Below are 27,758 nucleotides of genomic sequence, written 5' to 3'. Positions count from 1 at the left end.
TCATGGAGGATCAGCTGGTTTGTCTAAATTATCCCCACTTGCTGAGCTTTGTGGAGAAGGCTGGAGGCCTGAGGAATAGGAATGGAAATTCCCTCCTTGGTTTGCTGGGGATGTGGCTTTGAGGGGCTCAGCAATGTCAGTGCTAATGCTAAACCCCAGGCTGGCCTGTGGAGCTGTTATCCCTGGTGGGGAGGTGCATCCTCTCCTGCTGGAAGGTTGATTCACATTGCTGGGCATTCCTTTGGGTTTCTGTGGCTGGTTTGTTTCGAGGCCCGTGGCAGAGCCTCACTGTCCTTTGGCCTCGTGTTTCCCTGCACAAAGTGACGTTTGAGGACAAGAAACGGGAGAACTTCGAGCGGGGTAACCTGGAGCTGGAGAAGCGCAGGCAGGCACTGCTGGAGCAGCAGCGCAAGGAGCAGGAGCGGCTGGCCCAGCTGGAGAGGGCCGAGCAGGAGAGGAAGGAGCGCGAGCGGCAGGAGCAGGAGCGCAAGCGGCAGCTGGAGCTGGAGAAGCAGCTGGAGAAACAGCGGGAGCTGGAGCGGCAGCGCGAGGAGGAGAGGAGGAAGGAAATTGAGAGGAGAGAGGTAAGCCAGGGGAGCACAGGGAGGGGTTGTGCCCCGGCTTGGGGGGATCCAGCTGTGTGCCAGGCACTCGGTGTGCTGCTGCCAGGGTGGGGAGCAAACTCTTAGAGCAGGAATTCAAATTTCTGGGGCCTTAAAGGCAAGGAAGGGGTGGGTTTTGCTTCATTTGTCCTGTGAAATGAATGGATGAGACATTGACAGCTAGGACAACATGCTCCTGACCTCTCACTCCTTTAATAACAATTATTATTATTATTATCATCATCATCATCACCATCATCATTATTATTATTATTACTACCATCATCATCATTGTTATTGTTATTATTGACATTATTATTGACATTATTATTGACATTATTATTATTATTATTATTATTATTATTATTATTAACATTGTTAACATTATTAACATTATTATTATTGTTGTTGTTGTTGTTGTTATTGTTATTATATTTGATGTTAAGAGGTGCGCGAATGAATGAAGAAAAACTTTTTGGCATTTGTGATTTTCCAGGGATGAGTTCATTTCACAAAGTCCCAGAATAGTTTGAGTTGGAAGGGACCTTAAAGATCCTCCATTTCCAACCCTCTGCCATGGGCAGGGATAGCACCATCCAACCTGGCCTTCAATTTGTTAAAAGAGACACACCCTGGTTAACCCAAAAATCTCCTTTTTTCTCCCATTGCCAAGCCACAATAGGTTCAGCACAGAAACACTTGGCTGTCCTTTGCAAAGCTACAGAAGGTCTAAAGTTGGAGGTTGGCAAGAGATTTGTGTCCTGGAGAGTTCTCCCAGTCCTAATATTAAACAACCTGTTAAATCAGCAAACTGGATCTTGGGAAACAGGAAAAGAGAGAGATTTTCTGTTCAGTCACCTCTGCTGTGCAGGGAAGCATTGCAACCACCGAGCAATCTGTGTGTGCAGAGCACAGAGCAGCCCTCAGCTTGTACCAAAGTTCTAAGTGAATATCAGAACATGAATATTTGAAATGGCAGGTGTTTCTTTCTGAATCTGCAGGCTGCCAAACGGGAGCTGGAGAGGCAGAGGCAGCTGGAGTGGGAGCGCAACCGGCGGCAGGAGCTGCTGAACCAGAGGAACAAGGAGCAGGAGGACATCGTGGTGCTGAAGGCAAAGAAGAAAACCCTGGAATTTGAACTGGAAGCTCTTGTGAGTGGTGATGGCACAGCTCAAACACACGAGCACAGCGTGGTGGTGACTGTGCCCTGGCTGTGTTTGTTTTTTAGAATTTCTGTTTTAAATATGGAATAAAAGCAGTTTTTAGATCCAGGCTTGTTCAAACATTTAAAAAAACTCACATTACATAACAGATATTTTTCTTTTTTTTTTTTAAAAGAATGATAAGAGAAATCAGTTGGAGGGGAAGCTTCAGGATATCAGGTGTCGGCTGTCGACCCAAAGACAAGAAATTGAAAGTACAAATAAATCCAGAGAGCTCAGAATTGCAGAAATCACCCATTTGCAGCAGCAGCTACAGGTGAGAAAACATTCTCTCATTTTATTCTTAGCCTTGAATCTTGACCTCCTCAAAAACATCAATATCTTGAGCAAACCTGGAATGAGCTGTTCCTCACACTTAGAGGATCACTGTAGACAATTAGTCATTCCTGTAAATTAATGTCCTTCAGAGGTGTCTAGGAACTGCTTCCTACACTTAAAGGTTTGTCTGGGATTATCCCTTCATCCTCCTGCTGTGGGGAGCAGGAAATGCTTTGGCTGCAGGTGTTGCTGGGAATCAGGAGAAGGAAATTGTCCAGTGTAAATTTTGCTGTTTGTGTGCTGGGGGAAAGAACTGATTGCAGTGAAGTGGCTTGTTTATGTTTTTTGTTTTTTTAATTATAAAAACTAATGAACTTTCAGAATGGAAGTTCCCAGTGAAAGCAGGGAGTTGTTGAGCCTGGCATTTGCCTTCCTTATTGATGTAAAATTCTGTCTCATCAGAGCTGGAGCTGAGCAGGTGTCTGCCTTTAGTGAAAGAATATTCCTTATCGTTTGTAAGGGTTTTTCAATGGGCTGTAGTAGTTAATTTAGGAATTTTTCTCTTTATTCAATACTTTATAGGGCTTGAAGTTAATTCTTGGCTGGTCATGGGGGCTCTCAGTGTGTTTGTACCACTACAAAGAATCTCACACTTACGGAGCTGAGGTGTAAAACCTAATCCTGCTCTTCATCCCAGCTTCACTCCTGCTTTCCCAGGCAGTTGTTCTCTTGGGTTCTGGGCTTTGAGGTGGTTTGGCAGCAATAGCTGTGTGGTGATGTCTGCTCTCATTGATCTCCACCACTGATATTTCTTAGTGTCACTTGAGGTGTTTTTATCCCAGTTGTGATCCTAGGAAATGTCACTACTTAGGAGGAAAGGACACATTTTGTCTAGGGAGAACCTTGGAGCTTTTTCCTGAAAAACAATTTTTTTTTTCCAAATATCCTGTAAATTTTTTTGTCTCATCCGTAGAGGACAGACTAAAGATGTAAATGAGTTTTAAAAAAGGAGATTTTTCATCCTCTAAACCATCAAATAGGTTAAAAAGTCAATATTGTAATTTTCTTTGTAGGGTGATATATCTTCATTGGAAGGAGTTTAGTTTAATACATCTGACACTTCCTGTGGGAAGATGAGTTAATTCAAAGGAGTAATTATTCTTCAGCCTATTAATTACTTCCAAGCTGCAGTTTCATTTAACCTGTGGAAGGAGTGGTGTCCCAGTTAATCCTGGTGATGAGGAGCTGTGCCAGTGGCAGGGGTGCTCAGAAGGATCCTGCTCTCCCAGCACCTGGGCAGTGTTTGAAACATGTTTGTGCTGTGTGGGGCTTGCTCAGTTCCTGCAGGGATCACTGAGCTCCTTGCTGAACTTTGAAAAGAGAATTTTCACTTGTCCAAGGGGCAGGAGCTGGGTTTTGATTTCTCCTGCCATGTGGGACATTACTCAACTCTTGGCCATTTCTTGTTGCACGAATTTCCAGAGTTTCTGATGCCGTTAATGTCTTTCATGTGTTCCTTCAGTACAAGGAAGGGATGTGGGATCCATGTGGTGGGTGTTCTTGGCTAGATGCTTATTCCATGGTTGTCTGTGCTTTCAGGAAACAGGACTTGACCTTCCTGATCCCTTGGCATTCTCTGTCCTTACACACTCCCCAAACTATTCGTGCATTGAGTAATCTGGGATGTTTGGAAGTGTTCTGGCCTTTACAAACAACGCAGCTGATGTTGTGATCACATTCCACCCTCAAATGTTGTCCTGTGGTGCTTTTTGTACTTGGAGAAGGAGAACTTCTGCTTGATGTTGATGCCCATTCTGCTGCTTGGTTGATCTGCAGCATTGTCAGAATCACAGAAACACAGAGGGGTTGGGTTTGGAAGGGACCTTAGAGCTCATCCACCCTCTGCCATGGGCAGGGAACCTCCCACCAGAGCAAGCTTATATATTGTGTATATTGCTGTTTTCCAGTAGTCCCAGAATGGAATCATGGAATATCCTGAGCTGGAGGGACCCCCAGGGATCCCCCAGTGCCCCCTGCCCTGCCCAGACCCCCCAACAAGCCCAGCCTGGGCATCCCTGGATGCTCCTGGAGCTCTGGCAGCCTCGGGGCCGTGCCCATTCCCTGGGGAGCCTGGGCAGTGCCAGCAGCCTCTGGGGAAAGAAGAGCCTTGCCCTAAAAGCCAACCTAAATCCCTGCTGGGCCAGCTGCAGCCGCTCCCTGCTGCTGTCCCTGTGGCAGGAGCAGAGCCCGGAGCTGTCCCTGCGCTGCCCCTCGGGAGGAGCTGCAGCCCCGGGGAGCTCTGACCTCAGGCTCCTCCAGGCTCAACTGACCCAGTGACCTCGTGGGGCCCCTCCAGACCCTTCCCCATACCCGGCTCCCTCCTTTGGACACTTTCCAGCAGCTTCTGATCTGTTATTGAGACCCCCAGAGCTGTCCCCAGCACTGGAGGTGAGGCTGCCCCAGTGCAGGGTAGGATTAGAGTATCCAGCTTTTGGGATCTCCCTGAGGAGCTGGGACAGCTCTGCTGCTGTGTCAGCTGAACAGTGAGGGACACGTGCAGCTCCTCATAATCCAATCTGTAGTTTATCTGAATTTTGCTGCTTTGCTACTTGTGAATTCCTAAAGTCCCTGATTGTGCTGTGTGCTGTCTCAGGGTATTTTCTGGAACATAAGGAGCTCACAGGAGGCTGCAGATGTTGCATAATGCTCAGAGCTGAGCTGGGCACTGCAGAGCCCCATCAGGGTCTGGCAGGTGGAAAGTGGGACAGCCCAAAGCCATGGCAGTGCTGTCAATCCTGGCTTTTTGGTACCAAAATCAGAACTTTTCTTGGAATTGTGGGATCACAGAATGACTTGCATTGGGATGGACTTTGAAGCCCATCCCATCCCTGCCATGGCAGGGACACCTCCCATTGTCCCAGGTGCTCCCAGCTCCAGTGTCCAGCGTGGCCTTGGGCACTGCCAGGGATGGGGAGTCCAGGACACCCCTGGGGCTCACTCTGGTGTTCAGGGATCAGGGGACATTTCTTCTTAGCATTGAGTGATGTCATTTGCAATCCTCCATGACAAATTGAAGCTGCCAGCTGCTTGATTCCTCAGAACCCTGCAATTCCAGAGAATTGCAATGCTCAGAGAAGTTCTAGGGTTTGTGGGAAAGATAGGATGTTGATATTCAGGTTTTGTTTCACCTCATGCTGCTGAAGGTGTTTTCACTGCTTGAGCTTGGAGGTCAAGGCTTTAAAAAATGTGTCAGGTGGCACTTTATGCTCTGGAAAGGGCAAGGGTTCTACAGGAAATACATTTATAGGATCCTCCAAAGGAAGAGGATCTCCTGCTGGGACCCCTCTAACACAGCAGTTCACAACCTTCCAGCCATGTGCTGAGTGTGAGAGAGATCAGAATCCTCTTCCAAGAGCTCCGAGTGGAGAGATCGAGGACTCGGGGATTCTCATCCCACAGGGCTTGTGTTTCATGGCTTTTGGCCAGAATATATTCCTTTAAAAAGAGTCTTTGTTTTCTCTTCCTGTAAATACTTGTCTTTCTATTCCTGACCTAAGTTACTAATCATTAAGACTGTTATTAATATTATTAATTAACTGTTAGTGGAGGGTGCAGCCGGGGGGGTTGGGCTCTGCTGCCAGGGAACAGGGACAGGAGGAGAGCTCAGGCCTCAGGCTGGGCCAGGGGAGGCTCAGGGTGGACAGCAGCAGGAATTTGCCCATGGAAAGGGAGCTCAGGCCTTGGCAGGGGCTGCCCAGGGAGCTTTGCAGTGCCCATCCCTGGAGGTGCCCAAGGAAGGGCTGGACGTGGCACTCAGGGCTCTGCCCTGGGGACAAGGTGGGCATCGGGCACAGCTGGGACTCCATGGGCTGGGAGGGCTTTTCCAGCCTCAGGGATCCTGGGATTCTGTGTTACATTTATTAAAATCAGAATTAAACATTTAATAAGTGCTTGTTTGAACATTTCCTCAAATTTAGCCTTGTCTCTCTGCCCTCAGTTTTGGGTAATTCCAAGCCAGGCTCAATATTCAATGAGAATCAGATCAATTTGCTACATCCACTCTTCTGGACTGGCAGAGAATGTCTGGGATATCACACAGACACTGCTTGGATAAGAGCCATAATACAGCAGCAGGGAAATAAGCAATAATCCATCATTCAGTGAGGGAAAAATTAAAGCAGAAATGAAAATGAGAGGTCTCATGGCTGAAGTTGTCCCTCACTCAGCTTTGTGCCTGTTTCTGTTCTTGTTTTCCCTGCCTGGTCCAGGAGTCCCAGCAGATGCTGGGCAGGCTGATTCCAGAGAAGCAGCTGCTGAATGATCAGCTCAAGCAAGTCCAGCAGAACAGTTTGCACAGTGAGTAGATTTTGGGGCATGCCTGAGCTGGGGCAGGACACCTTCCCTCCCTGTGGCATCCCCTGGAATTGCTCTTTGTGTCTTGCAAGGTGCAAATGGGAAAATGTTGCTTTCTATGACCTAAACTGTTCCATGGAAGAAAATCCTGACTTGACAATGTGTTCCAAACCAGGGGATTCCCTTCTCACCATCAAAAGAGCCTTGGAAGCCAAGGAACTGGCACGGCAGCAGCTCCGGGACCAGCTGGATGAGGTGGAGAAAGAAACCAGATCTAAACTGCAGGAAATTGATATTTTCAATAATCAGCTGAAGGTAACTCAGGACTCATTAAGCCTTTCTGAATGTTCAGTTAATTATTTTCTAACCTGATTGTGGGGGAAAGAAATGAACTGGAATGATTAAGAATGTCACTTTGGGGAGCGTTCTGAAATCCATTTGTTGAAGATTTTATTTAATTTTTATTTTATTTTTAAGAAAATGCTGCTCAGCTTTCAAGCTCAGGGTTTGAATCAGTTTAATCTGCAGTCTCTTCAGGAGGAATTTTGAACCCTGATTCCAAATCTATGATTGCAAAAATGAAATTACCAATTTCTGTTCTTTTGCATGCAAGAAGTGCAGGACAGGGTCAGCAAATCTGCTGGAATCAGGGGTTGAAATTGAAATCTTGAACAAAAGAGACTTGATTTTCTACTGCCACCCAGAATGATTATCTGTCCTTGTGCTCCTGCTTGTCCCTGAGTGCAGCTGCCTGTGTTTTGTGGTTTCATGCTTTACTGCTCAGTCTTTGTTAAAACTGAGATTTTTTGGTGTATTTCTGCACCAGCAATGTCAGGGTTCTGCAGAGAGAAGCTGGAAATCAGTCTGTAGTTGCAAACTTCCAATAGCATTCATTTTTTCATAAAATATTCCAATGTTTAAGTACTTTATCTGCTAATTTCACTGGTGGGTTCTCCTGAAAGCTGACCAAAAATGCTCAATTTCCTGCAAGGTGTCACAAATTGTGCTACAAGTATTCAGCAGGAAAGTCACTGTGACAGAGACATTGATGGAGTTGTTACGAAAGCTGATCAACTGGGATTAAATCAATCAATTTAGGATGGAAGGTGGGGTTGAATTTAAGCAAGAAATAGATTGTTTAAATATGAGTTATTAATAATTATAGGAAAAATTAAAAGTGAGACCCTGTTTTAAGGTTCAGTTGAAGATGACTCTCCCAGTCTGAGATGGGAGGATGGAAGGGGAGAATCTTTGCAGAGTCAGACACAGGACAAACAAAATGGGCACAGTTTATATTTCAAAGAAAATAGAATGGTTTAATCCTTGCTCAGTTAATCCTTGAGGTTTAAACCTCGCTTAATTTTTTCTTCATATGTGGTTTTTGGATACATCTTAACATGTTGTGCTTCTTGAATATTAGTTTTTTCAATGGAGTCCTTTAAAAGTGATAAATTGGAGCAAAGGATAGTAATTCTAAAATTAGTGCCTGTATTTGGTTTGATCATAAATTACCTAAACATAAATGGGAAAGGGGTGAACAGTCTTGGTATTGTGACAACAGCAGAAAACCCCCCCCAAAACCAACAAACCAATCACCCAAAATTCAATCTTTTAAATATTGAAGGATTGCACTTCACAAGCTGGTGATAATTAAAAATTGAAGTTGCACATTAGGCACAGATTTATCAGCATGTGCCAGGAATCCAGGAATGCCTTGACTAAAGGTAAATGATTTTGCAGTTTAACAGGAAAATTAGTTTCAATCAATGGATAAGGAGTTGTGGAGACATTCTTTGTGAGGAGTAGAAGGGATCTTTTGAGAAGATTGTGGGACTCCTCTGCCAGGAGGAGCAGATGGGGTAATTTGGGGGATTTCTGCCTTGCTCAGCTTCCTTGGCTTTCTTGGACCTTCAGGATCACCCAGTGCCACCCCAAACCCTGTCCCCAAGGGCCACATCCAGGACACCTCCAGGGATGGGCACTGCAAAGCTCCCTGGGCAGCCCCTGCCAAGGCCTGAGCTCCCTTTCCATGGGCAAATTCCTGCTGCTGTCCACCCTGAGCCTCCCCTGGCACAGCCTGAGGCCTGAGCTCTCCTCCTGTCCCTGTTCCCTGGCAGCAGAGTTGAAGAAATGAAACCTATACTCTTTGAAAAATCTCAGCCTAGAGATCTAGTAATTAATATCAATACAGGTATCAGTAAAACAGAACTGGTCACTTGTTTATTTTAGGATCATGGAATGGCCTGGGTTGGAGGGACCTCAGAGCCCATTTCATTCCCAGCCCTGCCATGGCAGGGACACCTCCCACTGTCCCAGGAGCTCCCAATGTCCAGCCTGGCCTTGGGCACTGCCAGGGATCCAGGGGCAGCCCCAGCTGCTCTGGCAATTCCATCCCAGCCCCTGCCCACCCTGCCAGGGGACAATTCCTGCCCAAGATCCCTGGATTTAAACTGACCCTCCCAGCTTAAGGCTTGATGTGACTCCAGTCTTCAAGGACCAAATTCCCATTTCTTATAACATGGAAGAATCCAGAGTTTCTTGCTGCTGCTCCTGCCCAAGAGCACACAAGGAATGAGTTCATGTCTCTGAAACAGTTTTGCTGAGAATTTTTTCCCAGTTCCTGGCAGAGGCAGCGAGGGCTGAAGCTTTCCCAGAGCTCTGCATGCCCTGCTCAGGCAGGACCCACTGAGGGAGGAGCCTCCTCCAGCTGTGTGCCCCACTTTCCATGAGCAGATGGGTGTGCAGTGTTTCACTGGGTCAGTGTTTGTGCCAGCACCAAAACAAAACAGAGAGGAGAGTTTAGCATTGGATTTTTATCTAATCCTTGTGCCTGCATCAGGAGTGTGCCTTGAATTGCAACTTGGGCATGGTTCTAATGAGTTATTTTTGTCTCTTGCTTATCTGGAACTTCAAGAGTTTAAGTAAATTGCCTGTTTTGGTCATGATTTTCAGAATTTTTAAAAAGGAAACACTTGGATGGGAAGAATCCCTACACATGGCTGTAATCTGTGATTCCAGGCAGGAGAGAGAGAGAGGTGGCAGCTTCTTTCCTTTGCCCAGTCCCCCCCAGGTTGGGGTGATGGGAGGAATTGGCTGCCAAGGCCAGAGCAGAGGCTTTGGGAGCTGGGGAATGGGGCAGGAAAGGAAAAGCTTCAGGGAGCACAGAACTGCAGCCTCCTTTCCTCTGGGATCCAATTCTCTGATTGTCTCAAGGGGAGAAAATCTGATGGAAACCTTGGATTGTAATCCCCGAATATCCCAAGTCCTGTTGTCTTTCTGTCAAAAAGGCACAGAAAAATCCTTTCACAGAACACTGACCCAGCACATCAGCTTGGCCAGGAGGGAATAGTGTGTTAAAATGTCTGGGGAAAACTTAAATTATTATTAAAATGTCTCTTTAAATCCAACTTCCCTGAGAACTGACTCTCTTTTTCATGATGCTGTGCTCAGTTTTCATTGGATTTAAAACTGAGGAGCATTAATGAAGTAAAACTGAGACCTGGGCCACAAGGATCAGCTTCCCTTTTGAAAGTTTCATCCCTGTATCCAGTGGGATTGAATCACTTCCATTTAGTTTTTTGTCTCTTACACAACTTTCTCATTTGGGTCAGTGCATGAGGAGTTTTACGTGAAAACTTCCTATGGTTTGTAGACTGTGAATTTCTGAAAAACCATCCAAGTACTTCCAAGATGAAATGTTTCAATTTTACCTGGACTATGTTTTCATGAAAAGATAAAAGTTTTTGAAGTGAACTGTTTTCAGTGAAAATCCTCAGTGCTCATAGGCAAATTTTCCTTTTTTCTCCTGTAATACCGAGGAGTTCAGATGCAGAATTCCAGGTTCTGCAGAGAAATTCCAGATAAAAGTTGGATTTGTGTTAATAGGTTAATGCAGAGAACAAATTTTGAGGAAAATATTATGGTATTATTATTATTATTTATATTCTAATTTTTTCAAGCAAGTGAAGAAAAACTGACTTATATGTGAATGAATACTCTGTACCACAATTCATCCCAAAGATATTCCTTAAGGATTTCAGTCTCCTGCGTATAAACCAGCCCTGAAGGTTCTTTAGTAAATCAGCATTAATTGGCAAATGAAACTGATTAAAAGTGAGAGCTGAGAGGGTAGATTTGTGTATGGAATTTAATAAACGAATTCCATAAACCAGCAAACAAACCAGAAGTGACTGTTGAGATTAAGCTTTGTCCATTTTTCAGAGTCCCATTTAAAGGTTTTCTGGTCTCCTAACCCTTTAATGGATAAAAATAGGAAAACAGGAGGTGACCTAGACCCTGGGAATGAGGCTGAAATATCTGCATTTGGCAGGAGTGTGAGTTTGGGGGATCCCCAAGCACTGCCAGGTGTTGTCCCCTCACAGGGAACTCTCTGGGGCCATCAGTTCTGATTCACAGGGTGGATGTTTACACCTCTTTGCCTTTTTGTAATCCAGGAGCTGAGAGAAATCCATAACAAACAACAGCTCCAGAAGCAGAAGAGCTTGGAAGCTGAGAGGTTGAAGCAGAAGGAACAGGAAAGGAAGACAGTGGAGCTGGAAAAGCAAAAAGAAGCTCAGAGGTAACAAACTGCTTTAATGGAGCCCTAAATGTAACACCTCCCCTGGCATCTCCTGGAAAATATTCCTGTCTGCCCAAAACTTGCAGGGATGCAGATGGGGTTTGTGCCCTCCAGTGCTTGGGAAGTGGATTGGTTGGACACCAGAGGGAATTTGCCCATGGAAAGGGAGCTCAGGCCTTGGCAGGGGCTGCCCAGGGAGCTTTGCAGTGCCCATCCCTGGAGGTGCCCAAGGAAGGGCTGGACGTGGCACTCAGGGCTCTGCCCTGGGGACAAGGTGGGCATCGGGCACAGCTGGGACTCCATGGGCTGGGAGGCCTTTTCCAGCCTGGGGAATTCTGGGATTCCATGAATTAATTGGTTTTTTTTTTCCTGGCACTGTTTTTGATCAGAAATTCACAGTGTCCTTGGACAAAGTCTGTTCTTTGTATCACACCAAGTGTGTGAGGAGCAGCTGCTTCTCAGGCCTTTGTCTCAAATTCTGGAGAAATTCCAGGGGTGGAATAGGCCATGGAACAGACTGGAGTACACTGGGCATCCTTCAGATCTTCAGAGTTATCTTTACTGGGGCAAATTGTTTCCAGCAGAGAATATTTCTTCATTTCTTGATGTCTTGTCCTCTGGTGGAGGGGAAGGACTTGTTAACTCTGGTGGTTGGGAATGGGAAATATTCCAAATAACTCTTTGGAGTGCTGTGTAAAACTTGGAAATCCTTCTCCTCCTTGCCCCTCAGCATGAGGATAAGGATGGCCACGTGTTCTGATTCCTGCTTTTCTCTTTCTGAATTGGATGTTTGGAGTCTTACCTTGGGTAGGATCTCCCAACCCAAACCATTCCATGAGTTTAGGATTTTTGGGAATTATTCCCAGTGTAAGGAGATGCTGAGGAGTGGTTGATAACTCACCAAAATACAGAAAAACCCCAAAGAGGACACTTGGTGCTGGAGATGACCCAAAAGCTTTGGAGGTTTTTGTTTGAGTGGCTCTAACCCCCATCGTCCCCCAGGCGCATCCAGGACAAACCGCGGCCGGAGCGGGGACAGCCGGAGGAAGAAGCACAGTGGCAAAAAAAAATCCCAGAAGATGACAAACAAAAAAGGGAAGAACTCCCCAGGAAGAAGGAAAGTGAGGATAAGGGGAAACAGGAAATGCAGGAGAAGCTGAGTAAACTCTTCCAACCCCACCAGGAGCCGAACAAGCCCGGCCAGGCTCCGTGGTCCAACGCAGGTAAGGTCCAACAGCAAGGAATGCTCTGGGACAGCTCACTTCTCTTTTCTTTTCCCATTTAACACAGAACAAGGTGGTGTTCAGGGCTGCATTGTGAGTCTTGTTAAAGTAAAGAAGGCATGGATGGAGCTCCAGACTCCAGCAATGGTTCACCCCAAAGGTGTTGAGCAGAGGGGGAAGCACAGCTCTGAGACTGCAGGGCAAGGGCATGGGGGGAATCTCAGCTGGAAGGGGCTGGATGCAAGATGTCAAAAACTGTTCCTGTAGCTTTTATTTTGGTGGGGAATACATGCCTTGGGATTTTTCAGAGTAAGAGAAATAATACATCATTTGGTCACCCTTTTCCTTTCCTGCCTTCCTTTGCCCACTGAACCTGAAATCTAAGATTTAATCCCCCCTTTTCTGCTCTCCACACAGTCACTTTTAGCTGAGAGCTTTTTCTGTGCATTGTATCCTGATTTTTGTGTGTTTTAGGAATCCTGCTTCCTTCTTAAGTGCCTTGGATACACACAAGAACTGTTTGGGAATATAAATCTGGTTTAAATATTTGTCCAAAGGATTGCATCACTTTTATGACTAAATCCTGCCCAGAGGGGCTGTGGACTCCCAGTTCCTGGCAGTGCCCAAGGCCAGGTTGGACACCCTGGGACAGGGGAAGGTGTCCCTGCCATGACAGGGCTGGCACTGGAGGGGCTCTGAGACCCCTCCCAACCCAGGCCATTCTGTGTTTCTGTGATTTCCCTGTTGTTTTAGAGGAGAAAAATAATAAGAAAATTGTATTTAAAGAATCAATTTTTATATTTCCCTTGTGCAAAAAGAGAATAAGGTGCTTCAGCAGACCCTGCCAGGTTTGGTGATTCTTGTCTCCCATTTTCCAAGTGTTCAAAATTCAGGTGGTTTGATTTCTTCTCTCTGTATCTGTGTGTTTGTTTCCTTTGCTCAGAGAAAGCTCCTCTAACCATTTCTGCTCAGGAGGATGTAAAAATAGTGTATTATAGAGCTCTGTATCCTTTTGAATCCAGAAGCCACGATGAGATCACCATCCAGCCTGGAGACATCGTCATGGTAAGCAGGGATTGGGATATTCCTTGGGAAAACCCTTCAGCTTCTGCCATGAGTGATTTCAATTTTATATTGCCAAGAAGGAAACTTCAAATCCCAAAAATCTGTTTGCAGGTGTGTTGATAGAGAATAATTTCCAATTTTTCAGGGATGTGGTCAGTGTGTTGTGTCCAACTCCAAAGCAAGGTTTGCTTTTGTCTCTCTAAATTATAATTCCCTGATTAATGGCTGCAGGGACTAAGTGGATATTAATACCAATTAATCATTGCTAGGTTCTTATCATGCAGAATGAAGATCCCTGGGGGAATTCTTAAATATTGTTCACTGGGGGAAGTGTATTCCCAGCAGGGTTCTACCCAACAAAACTGATTTTAAGAGCTTTTACATTTTAGCTCAGTTCAGTAACAGTGAGTTTTGGAAAAATCCACGTTGTAGACTCCCCTAAATTGTCATGATTATTGTTTTTAAAAAACCTGTTCTGGGGAATTGAACCTTTTGGGGTTGAGTTTTTTACTTATTGGGTGTTTGTGACCTTGGAATGGGCTTCTGGAAAATCCAAAGTGAATCCTGGCTCGGGAGTGAGGATACAAGAGGTTGTAAAGCTGCAGCAGGAAATGGTGTTGGAGAGGAGACTCTGGAGGCTGCTGGGAAATGCTGGGATGCTTTGTTTTCCTGGGAAATGGGGGCTGGCCTGGGTTCACAGGTCATTCTGTGGGCAGGAGTGATCACTGTTAGGGAGACTTGCTGGGAAAATAACAATTTTCCCAAAAGTTGTGATTTTAAGAAGCATTTTACACATTTATAAATAGAGATTTGCAGTGAAAATAACATTTTTTTTTTCTCTCAAAATACATGGTTCTAGGCAGTTCTGCACATATTTATCCCTGTCATTGCAGGGAAAATAACATTTTTCTTCAAATATGTGATTCTGAGGAGCACTGAAATAATTTTAAAATAGATATTTGCAGGGAAATAACATTTTTCCCAAAACACACAATTCTAAAGAGCACTGAAATAATTTTTAAAGAGAGATTTGCAGGGAAATAAGATTTTCCCCCAGAATATGCAATTCCAAGGAGCACTACACATATCTTAAATAAAGACTTTGAGACCATCCAGCTGTTGTTACCTGTTGCTCATGGACTCGATTTTAACCCCCTCAGCCCCAGCAGGGTCACTCCTCTCTGTTGCCTTTATTGAAGTTATTTTGACCATAATTAAAGGAGGTTCCTGGGGGCTCTGCTGCCCTGCAGGAAGGGTTTAAAGGGCTGCTGTGCTCAGGGCTGAGCTGTAACCGTGCCTTGCTTTGCATCCCTGCTTCCCCTGGAGGTGAGAAGGGAGTGGGTAAGTGCTGCCAGGGTGGTTTGAACCCACCAGGGGTCAAATTAACAAACCCCAGCTCGTTAACAAAAGTAATTCACACCCCCTGGACCAAGGGTTTGCTTTTGATGCTGCCTTTGGCTCCTGCCTCAGCCCTCCCGTGTTTGTCCTGTGGTTCCAAAGGTCCCAGCAGTGCCTTTCCTTGGAAAACAGCAATTTGCAAGCTCAGATCAAGGTGAGGCTGCCTGGAGACATCAGTGGAGCTGAACTCCAGCTGGGAGCTTCCTGTCCCACCAAATCCCTGTTCCCTGGATACCTGTCCTCTCACCAATGGAGCTTTCCCACACTGGAACCCCAGTGACCCATTTTGGACCAGTGGGCAGGAGGTGCCACAGAGCCCAAGGCTGGATCCCAGTCCTGAGCTGGGATCCTGAGCTGGGATCCTGAGCTGGGATCTGGGCTGGGATCCTGGGCTGGGATCCTGAGCTGGGATCCTGAGCTGGGATCTGGGCTGGGATCCTGAGCTGGGATCCTGGGCTGGGATCCTGGGCTGGGATCCTGGGCTGGGATCTGGGCTGGGATCCTGAGCTGGGATCCTGGGCTGGGATCCTGAGCTGGGATCCTGGGCTGGGATCCTGACTAGAATCCTGGGCTGGGATCCTGAGCTGGGATCCTGGGCTGGGATCCTGAGCTGGGATCTGGACTGGGATGGGAGTGCAGAGCTCATTCTGTCACAGGAGCTGGGCCTTTACCAGAGCTTGGGAATGATCTTTCCAAGAGTGTCAACACTTGATCCTGGGCAGAACCCTGAGCCCAGGCTGAGGGAACCAGGGAGGAGGAGGAGGAGGAGGAGGATTTATCCAGGAAGGAAAAGGATTTGCCATTTGGGGAGGGCTCTGCTCTGCCTGACTGCTGGGAAGAGCCTGTGGCACCACTGGGTCTGGTGCCATGGATTACACAATTGCTCTGGCTTTTTAATTCTGCCACTTTTGAATTATCTTCTCCTTTCAATGTACTTTCAATTTCTTCCACTGTAAGTTTAGATTGATTTTAATCCTGGCTATAGCTCAACCAAGCTTTTGGGTGGGAACAGATATTCTTCCCTGAAAAATCTGCAATGAATTCTAATGGTAGTTTCTCATCAGTTTTCTTAGTTATTGATTGTTGGAGTTGGAATCAATCTTCTTTGTGATCCACAGAATTAAGGAGTTGTCAGCTGTGGGTCTGAAGTACAGCTGAATAAATGAAAACAACCTCCCACACACTGTAATTCACTATTTAGGTGTACATTTAAAGTCTGGTTGTATTTTGGAAAAAAATAATCTGGGATTGTTTTTGGGATTTGGGGATGGTGGGTGTAAAAATTTAAGGAAATTGAAACAATATCATTTAAAAAAGATTAAAGGAATGTATTTAAAATTTCAGTGCAGTGCTGCAAAACCAGATGTGAGTTGTATTTTAGATGAAAAAGAAACCAGAGCTGATATGGTTCATGAAGTTTAAATTATCCTTCAAAGTATCTTTTCATGAGTGTGCATAGAGAACTCAATTGTGTTGAATAAGCAGAGATCTGAGTATCCTCATAGGCAGTTTTAGAATTATTACAGCTTCAAATCCTCTCTTGAAGAGGCATTAATTGGATGGGTCTAAAACCTTTTGGTTGTTTTTTTTTCCCTTATGCCTGAAGAATCCCAGTGGTTTCTGTAAGCCCATGGATCACCTCCCAGATGCCCTTTTTGGAGCATCTCCAGAGCCCAGATTTGCCTTTGCAGTGCTGTTTGTTCCTTCTGTGTGTGCTGATTGCAGTTCCTGAGCCTGGCTGAGGTGACTGATCCCTGTGTGGATGATTCAGCCTTGCTGCTTTAATCCCTTTTTCCCTCATCCACCCTCAGCTGTGCCCTTCCCTCTCCCATCCTGCTGCTTCCCCATCTCTGCTGCAGTGGAAATTTTGCTCTGCACTGCAGGAAAAGCTCATGGAAGCGGTCAAGCACAAAGTGCCTTCATTTGTGGGATTGCCAAGGGCTGAGAGACAGGAGGGGGACCCAAAAAAAGCAGGAACAAGGGATTGGTTTGCACCAAAGGGGAGGGTGGATGCAAATTCCAGAGGGTAGCAACAAATGGCCTGAGGCAAAGGAATTTGTCAGCACCTCCTCTGAGGAGTCCTGGGATTGAGATCCATCCCTGCCCTGGGCTGCACCCAGGGGATCAGGAAAGGGATTGGGATTGTGCCCTGAGCCCCCTGAGGTGAGACCCCACCTGCAGAGCTGCCCCAGCCCTGGGGCCCAGCCCAGGGAGCAGCTGGAGCTGCTGGAGAGAGCCCAGAGGAGGCTCCAGGATGAGCAGAGGGATGGAGCAGCTCTGCTGGCAGGAAAGGCTGGCACAGCTGCCATTGTTCAGCCTGGCCAGGAGAAGCTTTGGGCTGAGCTCAGGGTGGCCTTGCAGGGCCTGAAGGAGCCCCAGGAAAGCTGGAGAGAGACAATTGCCAAGGGCTGCAGGAATTGCCAGGAGCCAGGGAATGGCTGCCAGTGGCAGAGGGCAGGGCTGGATCTTGGGATCTTGGGCAGGAATTGTTCCCTGGCAGGGTGGGCAGGGGCTGGGATGGAATTGCCAGAGCAGCTGGGGCTGCCCCTGGATCCCTGGCAGTGCCCAAGGCCAGGCTGGACATTGGGAGCTCCTGGGACAGTGGGAGGTGTCCCTGCCATGGCTGGGCTGGATCAGGACAGGTTTTAGGGTCCCTTCTGACCCAAACCATTCCATGGTTCTGTGATTTCAGTATGGAAAAAAAAAAAGAAAAAAGAAAAAACAATTGTCAAGGCCTCTTGCATTGCAAAAAGTGTGGAGGACATGGGATGTTTTCTGTAAAATTTCCATTTGCAGGGTGTGTTTATTAACTCTCTGACTTCCTGTGTCTGCAGGTGGATGAAAGCCAGACTGGAGAGCCAGGGTGGCTTGGTGGAGAGCTGAAGGGGAAAACTGGATGGTTCCCTGCCAACTACGCAGAGAAAATTCCGGACAGTGAAGTTCCAACCTCTGCCAAGCCCACAGCCGAGCCCTCTGCAGCTCCCAAAGTGTCTGTGCAGGAAAGCTCCACTGCCCTGGCAGCTCCTGCCCCTCCAGAGGCTCCTGCAGCAGCCAACAACTGGGCAGACTTCAGCTCCACGTAGGTTTGGGTGCTGCTGGTCCCCTCGGTGTGTGGAGCCCTCTGGAACTGGCTCTGAACACAGGAGCCAGAGTGCAAACTGAAAATCCCTTCTGGGAAGTGAAAGATGCTTTCTGTAGGGATCAGTTGGAACTGCAGCCCTGCAGGATGTGGGGCTGCTCCCATCACAGCTGGGCACAGCAGGAACAGGAGGCATCCCCAAGTGTGGATGTGGGCACGGGGGCACTGCCAAGGTGTTCACTTCCCTTGGAATCACAGAATCCCAAACTGGTTTGGGTTGGGAGGGACCTCAGAGCCCACCCAGTGCCACCCCTGCCATGGCAGGGACACCTCCCACTGTCCCAGCTGCTCCCAATGTCCAGCCTGGCCTTGGGCACTGCCAGAGATCCAGGGGCAGCCCCAGCTGCTCTGGCAATTCCATCCCAGCCCCTGCCCACCCTGCCAGGGAACATCCTCATCTCCCACTTCAATTTCCTATCCCTCAGTGGGAACCCATTCCCTCTTGCCCTGCCACTCCTATTCCTAATGAACAATCCCTCTCCAGCTCTCCTGGAGCCCTCCAGGTACTGGAATCTCCTAAATCCCTTTCTCCTACATTAGTTGCCACCAATCCTTACTGAAGGCTTCCAACTTACTGTTCTGTATAATGCTGATGGGAGAGATGGCATGAAAAGCTGATTTAATTCCTGATCACAGCATTAGTAAAACTGAGGGAATTTCAATGCCTGCCTTTCCCTGGATGTCTTAACTCAATACACTGGGCACTTTTATCAACTGCAATTCCTTTGGCTGTCAAATTCATATTTATAAACTATTATCTCAATAGCAGGCCCTGGCACAGGGTGCCCAGAGCAGCTGGGGCTGCCCCTGGATCCCTGGCAGTGCCCAAGGCCAGGCTGGACATTGGGAGCAGCTGGGACAGTGGGAGGTGTCCCTGCCATGGCAGGGGGGACACTGGGTGGATTTTAAGGTCCAAACCCAAAGCATTCCATGATTCTGTATCTAAAGGAAAGGGATGGGAGAGGTCAGTGATGTGCAGGGGGAAAGTTTTCGAACCAGTTTTGGGAAGAATGATGAATTATTTTTATTTCTCTTTCCACTGCACTGCTTGAACCTCTGTTTGTTGGGACACAGCTAAGAATTGAAATAAAAACCTGTCCTTCAGTGGCAAGGACAAGGAGCTCAGTTTGGGGGTTGCCTCTGAAGGTAAAGCTGTGGTGGATCAGTGTTCAGTTGCACTGCTGCTCCTGGAGTTAAGGTGTTTATGGAGAAGAAATCAGTGTAGAATGTTGAACTGAATGTTCTGTGTAAGGTTTTTTTGTTCCTCCTGTTCAAAACAGTAGGAATTACATTGTTCTTTTCTTTTTCTTTCCAGCTGGCCAACAAACACCAGTGAGAAGCCAGAGAGTGATAACTGGGATGCCTGGGCAGCTCAGCCTTCCCTGACCGTGCCCAGCGCGGGGCAGCTCCGGCAGCGCTCGGCCTTCACTCCTGCCACCGTCACAGGCTCGTCCCCCTCCCCTGTCCTGGGCCAGGTGAGCTCCTGGGCTCCCCCAAATGTTCTGAGCCAGCACAAAGGCTTGGAGAGCCAAGTGTGAACCTTGTCTGTGCACTGAAACACTCACCTGGCATAGGGGAGCACCTGCAGAGCTGCCCCAGCCCTGGGACCAGCACAGGGAGCAGCTGGAGCTGCTGGAGAGAGCCCAGAGGAGGCTCCAGGATGAGCAGAGGGATGGAGCAGCTCTGCTGGCAGGAAAGGCTGGCACAGCTGCCATTGTTCAGCCTGGCCAGGAGAAGCTTTGGGCTGAGCTCAGGGTGGCCTTGCAGGGCCTGAAGGAGCCCCAGGAAAGCTGGAGAGAGACAATTGCCAAGGGCTGCAGGAATTGCCAGGAGCCAGGGAATGGCTGCCAGTGGCAGAGGGCAGGGCTGGATCTTGGGATCTTGGGCAGGAATTGTTCCCTGGCAGGGTGGGCAGGGGCTGGGATGGAATTGCCAGAGCAGCTGGGGCTGCCCCTGGATCCCTGGCAGTGCCCAAGGCCAGGCTGGACATTGGGAGCTCCTGGGACAGTGGGAGGTGTCCCTGCCATGGCAGGGCTGGGAATGGGATGAGCTCTGAGGCACCTCCCAATCCAGGCCATTCTGTGGATCTTTGATCCCTTGGCAGCATCTGGGGCAGGATTTACCACAAATCAGTTTCTGGTTTGCTGGTCTGGGACGAGTTTTTTAGATTTTGCTGGTCCAGATTTGGGTCAATTCCTTGAGGCTTTCTTGACTCCCATGACAGCTTTCACTCCCAGGTGGGTTAAGTGGAATAGCAAAGGCAAAGCTTCCCAGCTGAGTTCTGTCCCTCTGTTCAGGCATTTCCTTTCACTCTCTGGAGCAACAAAGTGTTCTTGGGAGCTCATGTGTTCTGGGAAGTGCTAAATATCTACCTCAGAGCAAAAAGAAATTGAAATGTGCCATGAATAATGTGCAGCAAAGCATCATTTCCATAAAATGGACTGTAAATCCTGCCAAAGCAGAGGGTTTATTACATATGCATCTTATGTAAAATTAATTAATTTAATCTTGCATTGCATTGATTGTGTGTTAACTGACAGAAATGCAGGAGGACTGTAAACAATTCTGGAATTACTTTGGAAGTTTAGCTGCTGCTTTAGTTGAGAGTGTATTTGTTGCTGTCCCAGCAGCCTAAGGGATGTAATTCCTTAAGCAGCTTTCTTGCTGGAGGTGCAGCACCAGTGACTCCTCTGTGTTTCTTTCTGAAGGGTGAAAAAGTGGAGGGGCTTCAAGCACAGGCTCTGTATCCTTGGAGAGCAAAGAAGGACAACCACCTGAACTTCAACAAGAACGATGTGATCACAGTGCTGGAGCAGCAGGACATGTGGTGGTTTGGGGAGGTGCAGGGACAGAAGGGCTGGTTTCCCAAATCCTACGTCAAGCTCATTTCAGGCCCCATTAGGAAATCCACCAGGTATTTTGTTTGTTTTTCCTGTCCTTTATTCTGTGCTGGGGTAGAAGGAAATAGGAAGAGCTGCACATTTGAATTTTGAAGTTGTACCCTGTAAAAGGGGCCTTGTTTTTATCTGGAGGGTTTTGACTTCCAATCCTGAAAATTTGTGTCAGCATTAAAACCACCAATCTCACTTCTCCTTGGGTCTTGCCTCACCAACAAATTAATTAACCTTCTTAATTTTATGTGACTTGCAACTGAAAAATGAGTGTATTGGACTTTCTGAAGTACAGCTCTGTAAGTCAGAGCTCCTCTCTGCCCAAAATTAAAAGGTATTCTTCAAATCTAAATTATTTCTCATTATTCTTGCAGGATTAAACATTTAAAATCTCATTTTTCGTAATGTGAAGGCAACATTAGCATTAGGAATATAAATGAGAATGATTTTATATATTTTTTTTTTCCTGAGGAAAAAGAGGAGATGCAGAAAATTCTGTATTTAAGACAGTTACTTAAATGTGACCATGACAGGCCACTGGATTCAAAGCTTTATTTTGCACATTTACTGTCTCTTCTTTTAAAACCCAGGGAGTTGCTTGGGGGTGCAATGTGCATTTTCAAGTTTGAAATATAATAATAATTATTCTGAAGAGATTGAATTTCTTAAATAACCATTATTTTCTTCTAAAGCATGGATTCTGGTTCCTCAGAAAGTCCTGCTAGTCTGAAAAGAGTAGCATCCCCAGCAGCCAAGGCAGCGATGTCAGGGGAAGGTGAGTCCTGGGTGGCCCTGGCAGCCTCTTACTCTGGCATTGAACACAAGAACTCTGCTTTCTGCCAAAATCAGGATTGTGCTGTTCAAGTGGTGTTAAAATCCAGATGCAAATCTAGAATAAATTATTATTATTATTATTATTATTATTATTATTATTATTATTATTATTATTATTATTATTATTATTATTGTTGTTGTTGTTGTTGTTATCATCATTATCATTATCATCATTATCATCATGATCATCATCATTATTATTATTATTATTATGTTATTATTATCATCATTATCATTATTATCATTATCATCATTATCATTATCATCATCATTATCATCATCATTATCATCATTGTTATCATCATTATTATCATCATTATTATCATCATTATCATCATTAGCATCATTATTATCATTATCAGCATCATTATTATCATCATTATTATCATCATTAGCATCATTATCATCATCATTATTATCATTATTATCATTATCATTAGCATCATTATCATTAGCATCATTATTACTATTATCATTAGCATCATTATTACTATTATTACTGTTATTACTATTATTACAGTTTATGTATGTTGTGTTTAGAGAAGGAATAATTTCACATATCACAAAAGATATGAAAATTTCTAATATTTTTGCCATTATTCTGGTAACATTTTCTGATCTAGAAGGGTTTTTCACAGAGGGTCCAATAAGCACATGGTGTCAGGAATTGGTAAATATTTTAATTTTCCCCAAAGCTGATTCCCAATGTTTCATTAAGCTCTTAATGAAGGCAGTGCCAGTCACTTGGAGAGCACTGGGATCCTTATGGTCAGCTCCATGTTAAAGGTGGAGCCTGGGGCACAGACACAGAATCCACTGATATTTTTCTGAAGGGTTTTAAAAAGAGAATTCCTTCAGCTGCAGGAGAATGTCCCCACCTGAGCTGCCTTAACTCTTAATCCCCTCCAGTGCAGAGTCAGCTGTAGGTTAATTAAATCACAGGCAGAGGAGATCAATTAATCTAAATTTAGGTTACAGTTGAATGTTTGTGTATCTGATACAGCACACCTCGAGTTTCTAGCTGCAATTCCAGGTACAGTTTTAGGGACATTTACATTTCATTTGTGTCTGGCATGAGCAACTCAAAGGAGGGAACAGCAGAGAAAAGGGAGATAATCAATGATTTCAAAGTACAGTAAATATTCTGTAGAATCCCAGCTGGTTTGGGTTGGAAGGAACCTTCAGGATCACCTTGTTCTGGTTTTCCTCCTATTTGAGGAGAAGGAATTGTGGACATGCAGAGTCTTGTCCCAGGTGGGATATCTCAGGTGTTGTGTTTGTATTAAAAAGGAACACAACTTTGGTTTAAACACTTCAAAAAAGCTGTGATTTTGAGGGACAACAAAGCAAGGATTTAACATCTTCTGTTGAGAGGGTTCACGTGCAGAAGGTGATTTTTGAGGTGTGTGGACTTTGCATCCCAAACTCTGAAAATTCCACTCATCAGCACAAACCACTGGGAAACATGTTTAATATCTAAATGAATGATTTATGTACATTTTAATTATACTAGCAAATTATATACAAACCCCCCTGAGGCAGCCTTTTGATAGATCCTATTCAGTTCTGCTAGATCTAATTTTATTCATTAAATATTGATGTTTCAATGAGTAGTAAATAATTAATTTGCTTTTTGCCCAGCCCTGATATGAATGAGGTTTTGCAGAGGATCACTGGGGATCTCTCAGGAGTTTTCCATGTGCTGTATTTCCCTTTTCCAGAGTACATTGCCATGTACACCTACGAGAGCTCGGAGCAGGGAGACCTCACTTTCCAACAAGGTGACCTGATCCTGGTGACAAAGAAAGATGGTGACTGGTGGACGGGAACGCTGGGTGATAAATCAGGAGTTTTCCCATCTAATTATGTGAGACTCAAAGATTCTGAGGTAGAGAAATGTTTTCTTTGGGGTTGTAGTGGTAGCTGCAAGGCAAGGGCATCGTAGGGGAAATAAAAACACATTGCAGATTTACTGAGGCTGGAAAGGAAAAACAATGACAATAAAAACAAGAGTTGCATTTCACAACTTAATATATCATAAATAAATAAATCAATCCTCATTGACTGGGGGGATCATCCATTAAAATCATGCCAGCATCAGTAGTGCACTTGGCAGTTTTTTAGACACTGATCAGAACAGCCATGATTGTTTTATTGCCCTGGTAAGTTTTTAATGCCTGAGCTGTATCCTACTGCCATTATTTTCAAAATCCCTAAAAATCTACACAGTAATATTTCAGTCTATTACATTTTTCCCCTATCATTTCTTGCAGTCAACAACAAAGTTTGCACCAAAACTTTGCTAACTACTGTATTTATTTGACAGTTTTTGACTGAATAATAGAGGTTCTGTTTCGTCTCTTTTTATCTTGAAATAACTCCATAGAACATATCCTTGTTTATTTGTTTTTATTGATTTCTTTTTAGGCATTCTAAAGCAAAATATTCTCTCATTTACATGGCTTGAGAGGATAATTTATCTCCCAGCAGGAATTAGTTTAGATTCAGAGTTGGGTACATGGCTGATCTCTTGATGAGAAGGATTCTGGTTTATATCTCTGGAATAATGGGGGCTTAAAGGCAAATCAGTAAAAACCAGTGGATTTTGGGCAATCTGGATGGTAATGCACAAATACACAATGAAAAACTGCAACACAGAGCCTGAGCAGAGTCACTCCTTAAACCATTCCTGCTGCTGGAAAAGCCAGAGGGGAAAACCTGCAGTGAAATCTGCAGCTGCAGGAAACCTTTCAAGAAGAAATCTCTGCAGTGCCAAGAAATTCCAACAACATCCTCTGGGCCAGGACTAAAAACTTTGTGGTTAGAGATGTTTAATATTGCAGCCCTTGGAGAGATGGGATTGGGGCACTGTTGGCAAATCCTTGTGGAGATCTCACAGTTCAGTTCTGAGTCCCCTTTTGTCCAAGAGCTCAGTTTGGTGTTTGTCTCCTCAGCTTGGCTGGGGCTGCACCAGCTCCCTGCACTTCACCCAAAAGTGCTCCAAGTGCCCTTTTTGCTGGTGAAAATCCCACCTTCAGCTCCTCTCTTGATGAGAGAGGGAGGATGAGGCACAGAGCTGCTGGGATGTTGTTTTCATCCCAGGGTTGCTGTGCCTGCAGGATCTGGCTCCAAGTGGGGAATTGGGTTTTGCTCTCCAGCCTGGTCCCAGAGCCAGTTTTTGCAGAGGATTTCACAGTCCTGGCTCTCTGGGCACTCAGATGTGCTGCTGAGCTTGGACAGCTGCCCAGGCCTGGAAAATGCTCTGAAAAGAGAAATAATTCCATGTGTTCTGCACTACTGACAGGCCCAAAGAAAAGCAGGGGTGATCTTTCAGCAGCAAGGGCAGAGTTTCTAGAAATGACTCAAAATTTCAATGGTATCTACAGCACAAGAATTTTTTTAATTTGTTCTTCTTTGCCAGGCTGTGACTATTCACCTCAGGATGCTAAAATAAACCATTCCCTGTTCCTTCAAGCTTCAGTTTATTAAAAAACTTTGTTCTTCAGAGGAACAATGGCACAATGGCCCATCCTGAGGGTTTTCCTTAGGGGGAGCTGAGTGGATACAGGGTTTTATTCTGGACACTGGTGAGAATTCCCTCTGTGGGGATGGAGCTCAGGGAGGGCTTGGAAACACAACAATTTCAAGACATCTGATTATAAAACTTCACATAGGGGTTCAGAAAATAATCCCTGAATGGATCCAGTTGGGATTTGAAGGGTCCCGTACAACACAATTGGCAAGGCTTTGCTGGGGTTTATTAAATTTCCAAAGCCAGTTCTGCTCTGCTGGCTCAGGAGACTTCATCACTTGTCACAGAATTCCCTCAGGTGCTCAGTGAGTGTCCCAGGTGTGCAGGGGGGATAGAACAGGGCCTGTCCTCGCTGCTGTGTTTTCTCTCAGCACAAGGAATAGGAAATGTTTCTCCATCTCCTGAGTGGGCCAGAAATGGGGACCATCCTAAATGCTTTATTTATGAATTTAGGTATTGAAGTGCTGTGGGATTTTTCCATGTGTTCCTTCTGCTTTTGCACTGAGGATTCAGAGAATCCTCTGAGACAATTCAGACTCAGTCTGGTCAAGGTGGTTTTGAAGTTTGTATTTTAAAATCATCTTTCTGTTTCACAGTAAAGACAATATCCCACCCTGTTTGCTCTGTCCCTGTGCTTCTAATCCAGCAGTGTGGATGCTGACCAGGGGATGTTTGGGAGGAGGGGTTCTCTGAAGCTCCAGGCACTTGTTCTTTCCTGAGGAGGGCAGAGGCTGTTCCTCTGCCAGAAACACTTCCTGGGATCACCCTGTCAGTCCTGTGGTTCATCCTTCTCCATGGGGCACTGGAGACCCTCTCCCCCTGTCCCAGAGCTGCACTGGGAGCTGTCCCTGAGCCCTGGGGGCTCTCCTGGCTCCCTGCTCTGGGAGCCAGCCCAGGGCTGCAGGGAGGGCTGAGATCTGGGGACATTCAGAGGAATGCAGGGAGGAGAGGAAGATTTGCTGCTCCTGTGGGGTGTAACTGTAATAACCTGTCAGTGACAGGAAAGGAGCACTGAGACATCAAGGCAAGGCAAGGTGTATTAATAATCCATTTTATAGGGGACTCAGAACCAGCACAGGGGTTTGAATGGCCCTTTTCTCTCAGCCACAGAACTGTTCTTTAGTTACTCCTCAGATTCATTTCTGCCAGAATCCCCAAGTTTCCAAAGCATCAGTTGACAGGGAGAATATGGAGGAGGAAACTGTGTTTTTCCACAGAGGATTTAGGATTTTGTGGAAGCCTTCAGGTGGTTTGATGTTGGCTCCAGTTTTGTAAGGAGGATCCTGAAAGTGAAGAAGGTGAAGTTGAGGGAGGTGGAAGTGTTGGAGGCAAGAGGACATTTATGGCTCCCCAACATTTCTGGCCACAGTACAGTTTAGATTGAAGTTGCTCTTACCCACCTCAGACCTCTTTACTGCAGGATATGAAACTGTCACTGGCCTGGGAGGAAACTGCAGGAATTATTTAGGTGGCAGGAACTGGACTGATGTCAGGTTTTGCTGGATTTCTTGTGGTTGTTCAAAGGCTTTGCTTCCCAGTCCTGGGACCCTGATGTTCATCCCCCACCTCACCCTGAGTGCAGGGAGTTTCTCAGGAATATTTGTAATCCAGCTGTTTGCAGGGATGAAAACTTCTATTGTTGTTTCAGCTTCAGCTCCACAGAATTCCCATTCTGCAGATACATGGATTTGCAATTACAAATGTGATCTATTTTGGAATTACAAATGGGATCTATTTTGGAATTATAAATGGGATACTTTGGTATTTGCAGCCCATGAAAGGGAATAAAAGTTTGCCCTTCTGCATTAACAAATCATCCACTTTGTGCTTGGTATTTATTCCCTGATGTTTATTGCCATCTAAAATATTAAGGATTTCTGTAAGAACAGAATTTCCTGTGAGTTTTTGGCTCCCATGCTTGTTGAGTGTTGAGTGAAGCTTTGTAAATAATTTTCATGTACTGGAGAAAGAAATCTGAGTGCTAAACCTGCATCTTGTTCTCCATTTCAAGGCTCCAGGAGCAGCTGGGAAAACGGGAAGCTTAGGGAAGAAACCTGGTGAGTGAAATATTGTGACAGCACCTTCTGTCTATTCTAAAAGTGTTCAATTCAGTGGCAACAAAGCCTTTTTATAAAAATAGAGTATGCTTGCTCTTGGTCATCTTGGAGTAGTTTGCTATTGATGAAAACCATTATAAAATAACTGGAAAAAATGCAGTTAATAAATAATGTAACTGTAATAAAAGAATTCACCCTCTAATCATTCTAGTGTGTTAATCACTAAAGAACATGCAGCTAGAGAATAATAATCTGCTTGCTCAAAAGTGAATGTAAACTTTCTGATGGATTGCTCAGCAGAACAGGAGGAGGAAATTTTTATTAAATGCAGCAGGTGCAGGCAGGAGAGTGGAAGGTTTAAACAGAGAAAATCCAAGAGCAGAGTCAGTGCTGGGTGAGGGCAAAGCCAGGGGGTTGTTGGGCTGGGAACATGGCTCTGCTGCTGGAAAGGGCACAGATAAATGGGATCTGGGGCAGGAATTGTTCCCTGGCAGGGTGGGCAGGGGCTGGGATGGAATTGCCAGAGCAGCTGGGGCTGCCCCTGGATCCCTGGCAGTGCCCAAGGCCAGGCTGGACATTGGGAGCAGCTGGGACAGTGGGAGGT

The 27,758-nt window shown here is 45.7% G+C and overlaps 1 protein-coding gene across 4 annotated transcripts in view; it reads left to right on the top strand.

The window, feature by feature from the left end:
• ITSN1 (intersectin 1) overlaps nucleotides 1-27,758 on the top strand; it is a 96,246-nt gene that overhangs the window by 43,263 nt on the left and 25,225 nt on the right. For all 4 annotated transcript variants that reach the window (XM_058843071.1, XM_058843063.1, XM_058843053.1 and 1 more), the window contains 14 exons: nucleotides 322-584; nucleotides 1,604-1,753; nucleotides 1,941-2,081; nucleotides 6,352-6,439; nucleotides 6,612-6,751; nucleotides 10,891-11,015; nucleotides 12,018-12,238; nucleotides 13,182-13,303; nucleotides 17,536-17,780; nucleotides 19,156-19,315; nucleotides 20,549-20,754; nucleotides 21,424-21,506; nucleotides 23,287-23,453; nucleotides 27,109-27,154. In XM_058843071.1, coding sequence (XP_058699054.1) covers nucleotides 322-584; nucleotides 1,604-1,753; nucleotides 1,941-2,081; nucleotides 6,352-6,439; nucleotides 6,612-6,751; nucleotides 10,891-11,015; nucleotides 12,018-12,238; nucleotides 13,182-13,303; nucleotides 17,536-17,780; nucleotides 19,156-19,315; nucleotides 20,549-20,754; nucleotides 21,424-21,506; nucleotides 23,287-23,453; nucleotides 27,109-27,154 — 2,157 coding nt within the window. The remainder of the gene's footprint in view (nucleotides 1-321; nucleotides 585-1,603; nucleotides 1,754-1,940; nucleotides 2,082-6,351; nucleotides 6,440-6,611; nucleotides 6,752-10,890; nucleotides 11,016-12,017; nucleotides 12,239-13,181; nucleotides 13,304-17,535; nucleotides 17,781-19,155; nucleotides 19,316-20,548; nucleotides 20,755-21,423; nucleotides 21,507-23,286; nucleotides 23,454-27,108; nucleotides 27,155-27,758) is intronic.

Source organism: Poecile atricapillus, chromosome 1 (genome assembly GCF_030490865.1).
Source record: "Poecile atricapillus isolate bPoeAtr1 chromosome 1, bPoeAtr1.hap1, whole genome shotgun sequence".
In the NCBI taxonomy this organism is placed as follows: Eukaryota; Metazoa; Chordata; class Aves; order Passeriformes; family Paridae; genus Poecile; species Poecile atricapillus.
The sequence above is the reverse complement of the archived record's forward strand: the minus strand, read 5'-3'. Positions and strand labels throughout refer to the sequence as shown.